This window comes from Petromyzon marinus, chromosome 18, assembly GCF_048934315.1.
Source record: "Petromyzon marinus isolate PM22_M1 ecotype Great Lakes invasive population chromosome 18, UKy_Petmar_22M1.pri1.0, whole genome shotgun sequence".
Lineage (NCBI taxonomy): Eukaryota > Metazoa > Chordata > Hyperoartia > Petromyzontiformes > Petromyzontidae > Petromyzon > Petromyzon marinus.
Window position 1 is genome coordinate 3422339 of NC_133684.1, and position 9240 is coordinate 3431578.

Consider the following 9240-nt stretch of genomic DNA (forward strand, 5'->3'; position numbering starts at 1 on the left):
GGCTCTGCAGCAATGTCTTGCAATTCCTATTGCGATATAACTTCAACACGTGGTCTGGGAAATGTCGGTGTCTGACCCTGATTAGAGTGTAGGCTGTGTGAGGATATTTGTGGTTTTCTCGCAGCGCTCTCTCCTATCACAACCGCACAGACGCACTCGCCTTGACCACATGCTGTGCAAGGGCTTGGATATCAAATTCAGCACGGGTGCGTAATCATGAATGCATCTGTTACTACAGGTCGAATCAAGCATGATGGTGCACGTGCCCAGCCACTACATGCCGCTACATTCGCCGTTTTGAGACGAGGCTCAAAAGAAAGCTGTCTCTGGTGTGGACCAATCAGTTTCAAAGACAATGCATATATTATCAGAGTATGCGTTTTATTTGCATTCAGACCACAATTATTGTGGTTAATGCAGACATGATTCCTTGTAAAAGGTTTCAGTTTGGTGTTTTAACATCCCAACACAGCTGTTTTGTTGCCAGAAAAAAGGAGAAAACCTATTCTCATTCACCATGGGGGGTTTTTTGTTGGAATTTTGAAGAATCGATTCTTGATTCTAATTGTGACCCAAAAATAGCGACAATGCATTACATTTCGAGGGGGCATGAATTTAAAAGTAATAAACAAATATAAATGTGTCTCCTTTTGTCAATATACCGCTGGATCAAGGCCTCTCTGTGCCGCGTGATTCAAAGGGATGTTCTGACCATACTTCACCACGCTGGTGAGTGCGGCTTAGTGAAGTGGGAGGCCCAGGACCGATTCACACATCGCTTGCCACAGATGGCAGAAGAAGCCGGGAATCGAACTCGGTTTGCGGGGTTCGTGGCACATTGCGCTACCCACTGCTCCACCGCTTCACTCCCCATCACACTCCGATTACTACGCGGTGTTTATCCCAGTAATGGAATCATTTGAGAGTTAGGGGCGGCTAATAGGTGAGCACATTTAACGCTGCGTACACACGCGGGAGCGCAGACGCGTGAAGATGAAGCAATGAAATCAGCGCGTGTGTAAGGAGCCCCAACAAGTGGATTACTAACGTCGCATTACGGCGATCAGGGGCGTGGCGGCTGCTCGTGGAAGGCTTTCATCCAGCAGTGGATTGACCACGGCTGACGATTCGAAACCAGCCCCTTACACTTGTCCTTTGCCTCTGAGCTCGACAGCGGCGCACGTGTCGATATAAGGTTCCGCTCGTTTGCTTTCCCTGACCTATGGTAGTTGCCTCCTCCTCCTCCTCCTTGTCCTCGTCGTCGTCCACCACCACAGCCGCCTCCTCTCGGAGTGCGCGCGGCTCATTTGTATTGTTGGCAGCGTTGACCTCCGAGGCTAAAAACTTTTTTTTAAAAAATCAAACGCCGGGATGAAAGCGCCGTGCACGCGCCGCTCCCTCAGCGCCGAGTGTTTTACTGCCACCATGCCGAATCATTTCAGTCCACGGCAGCACTCAGCCGCTCCTCATGAATCCATGCCCTCCGCTGTGCCCCCCCCCCCCCACTGCAAGGGAATCATCCTTTAGCACCACTACCGTAAATTCAGGGCTACGCCATTACCGTCCGTATCACCGCCGCTCAACTAATCCGTAAACAATGAACCCGGGCGCTCCTCTGCCTGCTCGGAATTGCGAGGCGCGTGTCAGCTCATCATCCGCAATGCGCGCCCGATTTTAGACAGATTTGGGAAGCCAAGCAGGGGTTTGAGCCTGGGTTGGATAGCGTTCGCGGTCGGTGACCTGCCTTATGCACAAGTTGTCATATAGGGGTTGCGAGGCCACGTTGTTGGGACGTGCAGCAAAAAAAAATCCCACTGTTGTACTGTACACATATGCTTCAACGGCGCTGCCTTCTCCCCATTGCTTGCCTTCGCAAACCCACGCCGATCAGTGCGGTGAAGTATGTTCAAATATCTCCAAAGGCCCGCTCAGCATGGTAGAGGGACAACGGGGGGAGGGGGGCAGGGTCTCATCCAGCAGTGGATTACCAAAAGGTCTGCGCTCACATTCGCGCGTGTACCTGGTCTACCCTTTGTCCCGTCTCTGTCGCGACTGAACGGGCGACTCGTGGTGCACGACGAGAGAGAGCAGGCCCACCCAAGCAGGCCGTCGACTTCATGCGGAATGATGACGCTTCTCTTCAAGTAAGCCAGCTCCGCCAATGGACGCTGACTACCGTGGTAAGGTATGGTCAAACAACACCCCCACACACACACACTATTACAGCAGTACCGGATTGTCCTAGTAGTAAAAGTAGCTTCTACATATATAGTAGCTACATGTGTAGTAGCTACGGGCCCCGAACTTTCAAGGGCCCCGCGCTCAAATGCTTTCAAGCTATCAATTCCGGTTAGGTGATTCTGCACTTGCTCTATTACTATAGTACTATACCGCCTTCAACTTTTATGAACGACTGGGTGTTTAAGGTGAGCGATTTGTCGTATTATCTGGCTGTACAGCAAATAAAAAAATACAATTACTTTACTATGTGAGTTAAAAATTTGTGCTTTAATATTTACGTGTTTTGTTTTTTTAGGACCCCTTTATAACAACAAATGCTCCAGGCCCCGCACTATCTTCATCCGGCACTGCATTACAGACACAGCGTGGCCCAGGGTTACATCCAGCAGTGCCTTGCCAAAGGAGGTGGTGGGGGTGGGGCTGCAATTATATATGTAAAAAAACTGCTCGACTGGATTGCGATGTGGTGATACACGAACTTATCGACCTTGGAAGCACGTACACCGTTCCCAGTCATACCTCTGTAAATGATTGGTCACCTAGGAAAATAAGGAACCTGATAGTCACAACAAAAGCGATGATTGTAGGATTCCAGCTGCACGGCAAAAGTGCAGCCCCCACCACCCTCCAAGATTGATTGTTCGTGCCACTGCTGTCGAAAGGGCCTCCACCAGAACGACCACCTTTGTCTCTCCCGCAGTGATATTGGCCGAAACGCAGCAGGTACTCATGTTAGTCCTCCTCTTTGGTGCACATTCAGAGACCATTCGCCATCGCCTGTTAAGCATGACCAGGAACGAGACCTGGGCTGCAACTGAACTATTTTTTATTTATTTTTGCGAATAAGGCCCACTGAGCTAAATAGCTATTTTTTTAAGAAGCGACCTGGCCATCACACATAGTAGCTCAACGAAGTGGTTTATCATGTGGACATTTATTGCAGCCAATAACTCTTAAACGCACGTTTCTAAATGTGTGTGGGGGTGAGGTGGGGGGGAGAAACCGAAGGACCCGGAGAAAAATCCACGCGACCACGAGGAGAACACGCAAACTCCAAATATACAGCAGGCGTCAGGGGTCGGGATCGAACCCATGACCCTCCCGTATATCCCGCGAAGTATTTGAGATTTCTCCACCACGGCGCTCCACGGTGGCGAGAGATGTTCTTTAACCCCACTGCACGTGACTTGCCGACCGGCTAACTGTGGAATAGCGAACACATTTGCACTGCTCCATGGCTCGACATAGCAGAGGCTCGGGGAGGACGGGATGGGCTCTGTGGGCGTGCAGGCGCGGGGCGTTTAAAGGCACTTGCCACATTGTTTCAACGTGCGTGCCGGGAGATGGCATCGAGCGGGCGAGCTCCGTTTGGTTTTGGCGGGGGGGGGGGGGAGCTGTGTGTTTAACCATCACAAGGCGTGCAGCATCCGACGCAGTCGTCACAACGAGTCCCTCTGCTCTGAGCCTCGACAACAGCTGGAGCGCGTGGTGCGTCACTCATTCGCGTCTCTCGCATAGGAGTCGCAAGGCGTCTGACGAGAGGCGCGCAAGGGAAGGGACACTTATGGGGGAAGTGTGGGGGTGGGGGGAATACATCCTTGTAATTGACACGGTATCTTGTGCGACAGTCGTCTGTCTGTGTGCACGCTGTGAGGTGCAATCCGACAGGCACGTATCACTGATGGCTGCCCGATATGCACAGGCGCTCATCAGAATATTTATTTATACCGCAGGAATCCGATAAGCTACAAAGCTCTTTTTTATATCACAGATGTCCAGTAGGGGCTGGTTAGAACGTTACAACAAACAATACAAGAAACGCGATAGCAGTGCAAAGTATAGGAAAAGTGATCACATCACTTTACAAATGTACAAAAACAACTAAACTATGTTTTCAGTTTAACACGTAGGCTTTCGCGACCAATATTATTCATAATAAAGGTTTTTGGGTTAGATCGCGTTTATTTATAAATGTGTCGTAACCCTCCACCACCCGACACGGCCAATCAGCAAAAAAAGTGTCACGTTGACAAAAGTAGTGAATTATTTGTCTTTTGTCAACGTGACACTTTTTTTGCTGATTGGCCGTGTCGGGTGGTGGAGGGTTACGACACATTTATAAATAAACGCGATCTAACCCAAAAACCTTTATTATGAATAAACTATGTTTTATAGAAGCAGGTCAAGCCTGCCGAGCCCTCAGCGTATTCCAGCACTCTGGAGGAACAAGCGGACGACTCCACACAGCTACTGCCTCGGATTCCGGGGAATAGCTCGCAACATTTGTCAACACAATTCGAGCCATGCTGCTTTCTCATTTCGAACGCCAGACAAAATAAAATAAAAACTGGCCTCTGTTGATGTGTTGCCTTGGATAGGTTCCACCGGCGAAGCGGTGGCGCAATGATCAGAGGACCGCGTTCACGTCACGGATTCCAGCGAAACTGAGTTTGATTCCCTCGCCACGGCTAACATCGGTGGTGAATGATATCTCAGCCCGTTCCGGCCTTCGAGAAGAAGTATACTGGAGCAAACCTCCATAACCCACGCGGCCGAGGGAGACACTTCGCCCGGCGGGGGATTGACAATGGGCTGTACATTTCGCGAGCTGAACGCGCCTCTCCCATAAGAAGCAGACGGCAAGGGCGAAAGCGCGAGGCTCAGCCTCGACGCTGCCCGGGTTGCGACGCTTTTCCCATTCAACGTGACGCCATCGCCTCCCGCCCACCAGCACCACCACCGCCTCGACACACGAGCGTTCGTGTTCATTTCACTCCCTATTAGGCCCCCCGGCCCAAAGTTATCATTTACGATTGGGTGGACCGCACCGTGTCACCAGGCTGCGAACGAGACGCGGTTCTTGTGCAAAAAAAAAAAAAGCTGCAACTCGTTCAGAACTCGGTTCTCTTTTCCGTTAAACTATTGCTCTGAAGAGGTGTATTGGTTCTCTTTCCCGTTAAACTATTGCTCCGAAGAGGTGTAGTGGCTCGCAATCACGGAACTTTGAGCGGCGGCTCTTAATCTGGGGTGCACACTGCACCCCCTGTGGGTGCGAGACGCGGCCAGGTTTGTTTAGAAGGGTAAATCATCGAGACTCAAATTAAGCACGGGGCATGTACGTACAACTACTTTGTTCAATCAAATCCCATGTGTTTATTAACATTGTCCATTTTTTGGTTTGTTTACGATTCAAAACCAAAGGGGTGCAAAGGCTGCAGCAAAGGTTAAGAACTCACTGTTCAAATAGTAGTAGAGTAATACTACTAATGATAGTAGAAGCTTTCAGATATGTGTCAATACACTGATGCAACGGACAAAATCCCCTTTCGGCGCCTTGTCGGTGGTCGTGGGGAGGGGTTGTGCGACCATACTTCACCACCAGTTGAAGGTGGGGTGAGCGGGAGCTCACACGCTTTGACTCGCCGCGTAATGCGTAAGCCCTGGCTGGGATTTGAACTCGTGCGCCTCGGTTCAGAACGCAGTGCGATCACCAATGGACCTCCGCTCTATACCCCCATGCTTGATATGATACAATAATTGCCAATGCCGTGATTTATCGACACGCAGCTACACGCGTTTCACTGACATCGCTGCTGATAACGATGTGTGCTTTGATGCAGCGCTCCATACACCAGAGCGCCGTACCATCACACGTCATCTCAAACCGATGTTACGTGTCGACGTAGCGGAGCCACGAACGCCGTGCGCGAAAACCATGACCGCGCTCTCACCCCGACCATCTGAGTTTGATTCTCGGCCACGGATAACGTCAGTGGCGAACAATCCCGACACGGAGGGGAGGGATGCCTTCAGGCAACAGTGGATTGACATACGGGCACTGAATGACTCTCATTAACACTCAATTTACATAACCGGTGTAAAATGAAAACCGCAGGCGAATTCCGCTAATTCCATGCACGAGCTATACAAGAATACGTAAATCACATCGCATCCATGAACACGGATTCGAAAGCTAACATTCGTCAGATACGTCACTCCAAGGGACATCGACAATCTCCATCGGTCTACGCTCGTGCTCGCCACGGCACCGTGACATTGACGTCTGTTTAAACCCCAGCGCGTGCGAACCAAGCCGTGCCGGCGAGGCCGCTGCCGCGGTGAGACCCCCACCCCCCACCCCCACCCCGATGGTGACCGACGCGACTCGCGACTGTTCCCATTCGCTCGAGCTCCGACCCACCGCTTGCTCGACACTCACCTGTTCCACACATCGCCAGCAGCGCCAAGGGCAGGAGCACCGCGCCAACGCCGGTGGCGCGGCTCGACTCCATCCTCGCTAGACGGTGGAGAGATGAGACAGAGAGAGACAGAGAGAGAGACAGAGAGAGACAGAGACAGAAAGATGAGACAGAGAGATGAGACAGAGAGATGAGACAGAGAGAGAGACAGCGAGAGAGATGAGACAGAGAGAGACAGAGAGAGACAGAGACAGAAAGAGACAGAGAGAGACAGAGAGAGACAGAGAAAGACAGAGACAGAGAGATGAGACAGAGAGATGAGACAGAGAGATGAGACAGAGAGAGACAGAGAGAGAGACAGAGAGAGATACAGAGAGAGACAGAGAGAGACAGAGACAGAGTGAGAGACAGAGAGAGAGACAGAGAGAGAGACAGAGAGAGAGACAGAGAGAGACAGAGAGAGACAGAGAGAGACAGAGAGAGAGAGACAGAGATGAGACAGAGAGAGAGACAGAGAGAGAGACAGAGAGAGACAGAGAGAGACAGAGATGAGACAGAGAGACGGACAGAGACAGACGGACGGCTCCGCGTGGCTCCTCCGCGAGAGCCGACCGCTGCCGCCGGTGGCTGAAACTTCTCTTGAGCTGATCGATGTTTTAGAGCGGCACGGGAGGACGATGGCGATACAAACACGCACAAGGCGGAGAAGACGAGGGAGGGAGGGGTATTGCGCTGGTTACACGCGCGGGGCTCGCAACGAGATGACAACGGGTGGCCAACAGGGCGCTGCCTCCCTCCACAGGTTCCCGTGCGGCGGTAGCAGCCGGAGGAAGCGGTGGTGGGGGGGGGTTAGTAGCGCAGCAAGTTCGGCTGGGTAGTGGAGGGTGGGGAGGGAGGAGGGGAGAGCGATGATCCCGGAGGGGTGGTGGATGCGAGGGCGTCCACCGAGCAATGCGCTCAGAGTCTCTCCGCCCGACGATTTTCACCGACACGCCGCTCCGCCTCCCCCCCTGCTGCGCACTGCGCTCAGCAACCAATGGAGCCTCCGCCGCGCTGCCAGAACGTCTCGGCACAGACCCCCCCCCCCCCCTTCCTCCTCCTCCTCCTCCCGTAGCGGAGAGCCAGAGAGCCCCCCCCCCCCCATACCCTCCCCCCCCCTCCGGGCACACCCAAGGCGCATACTCACTCACACAGCGCGATGTGTGATGCGTACATGATGCATGATTTGTGGTGGTGGTGGTGGTGGAGGAGGGATTGGTGGTGTCGATGATTGTGAGGCTTATAACGATGATAAGGAGGACAATGGTTCTGACTACGAGGAGGCGGAGGAGGAGGGGGGAGGGAGATGATGTTGCCGATGGCTGCTACAATGGGGATGACGAAAAGTCGTAAGTAGGGTAGTTATGATGAGGAGGAGTGTGATGAAGCATGCTGATGATGACGTGGACTTCAACAAGGTCAGGTGACATCGTTAATTGAATCGGCACAAGTGATATAACGGTTCCCTATCGATTGCAAACGTAGATTTCATTCTGGGTTATTGAGAAAGCAAATGCATTGGGGGAAATCGCCAACATTGCCACACACGGGATTACCGTGTACTTTTTTGCAGTATTTTGTTTTCTTGTTCACGATGTAGATTTGCACACAGGGAAGTGCTTACTTAAGTGAGACACTAGATTTCTAGGCTGCTCGAGAACTAACGTCGACCGAGCAAATGAAAGCGCGGCGCTGACGGTGACACAGTGGTAGCGGTCACTGAACACCACGTGCGTTCGATTCCTTACCAAAAACCGCCCCCTCCACATTAGCGCGGTTGTACTACGTACGGTGGTACGAAAGAAGTTGGACACGCGTACACAACCCACATCTGAAACGGTTCTGTGTCCCGCCTGCCCCTCCGACCTTTGCCCCCCCCCCCCATCCCCCCAACCTACATGTGACCAGCGTGGCGAAGTATGGACAAAACAAGCAACGCGAATGACACGGCTCCGTGAAGACCTTTAATTCAGCGCTGGATTGACAAAGTGCCTGACATTAACTTTGCACAGTTAACAAAGAGGGTGGACAGCTTGCACATTGCTACGCCTTGGTCGGGCGTAAGCCGAACAGGGGTTTTACCCGTTCTAGTATCAATACAAGGTCTGATCGCTCAGTGGCTTCGGACAGATTAAACATCTAAGCCGTGGGGTGGCTCTTAATGTCAATGTGCCTGGTGCGTCGGGTTGTACACATTGCGATCAGGCATGAAACCGCGTGTGGATCTGCCGCGGCTCCGCACGAAGATGACTTCAGAGATCCAGCGTCTCTGCAAGGAAGACCGATTTCAAGTTGTTTGTCATCAATCAGGGGTTCATTGTATATTCATAGTTTGTTTTCTTTGCAGAGATGGAACTGTGATGCATTTAAAAATTAATAAGGGGGTGGTGGGGTGGGGGGGGAACGATGTTCAAACAATTGTTTGTGCGAACGTGTTCTTATAATACAATAGTTATATTCGTAATGATTTATAGCCGTTTGTCAAGCCATGGCTGGATGAAGGCCTCCCCACGCCGCGTCGATCGTAGCGGTTTTTTGACCTCTCACCACGCTGGGTCGGTACGAGCCGGCCAAGGGCTGGGGAAGGGCAAGGATCCGGTTCAAATATCCACTGACAATTGATTTTCGCCATGGCCAGGTACGGAATCAAACTCCGCTCAAAATTCTGGATTCACGGCACGGGTGCGCTAACCACTGCGCCACCGCTCCACGGTTATGTTTAACCCGCATTCAAATACGAAATAAGTGTATCTTCGTAAAC

General features: G+C 51.9%; 1 protein-coding gene across 2 annotated transcripts in view; it reads right to left on the minus strand.

Annotated features, from left to right (window-relative positions):
* Positions 1-7423, minus strand: part of FLT1 (fms related receptor tyrosine kinase 1) — an 81596-nt gene extending 74173 nt beyond the window's left edge. The window contains exon 1 of one of the 2 annotated variants that reach the window (XM_032956517.2): positions 6461-7423. In XM_032956517.2, coding sequence (XP_032812408.2) covers positions 6461-6533 — 73 coding nt within the window. In that variant the 5' untranslated portion in view covers positions 6534-7423. The remainder of the gene's footprint in view (positions 1-6460) is intronic. The other variant, XM_032956518.2, reaches the window with a different exon arrangement.
* Between the last annotated feature and the right edge of the window lie 1817 nt (positions 7424-9240).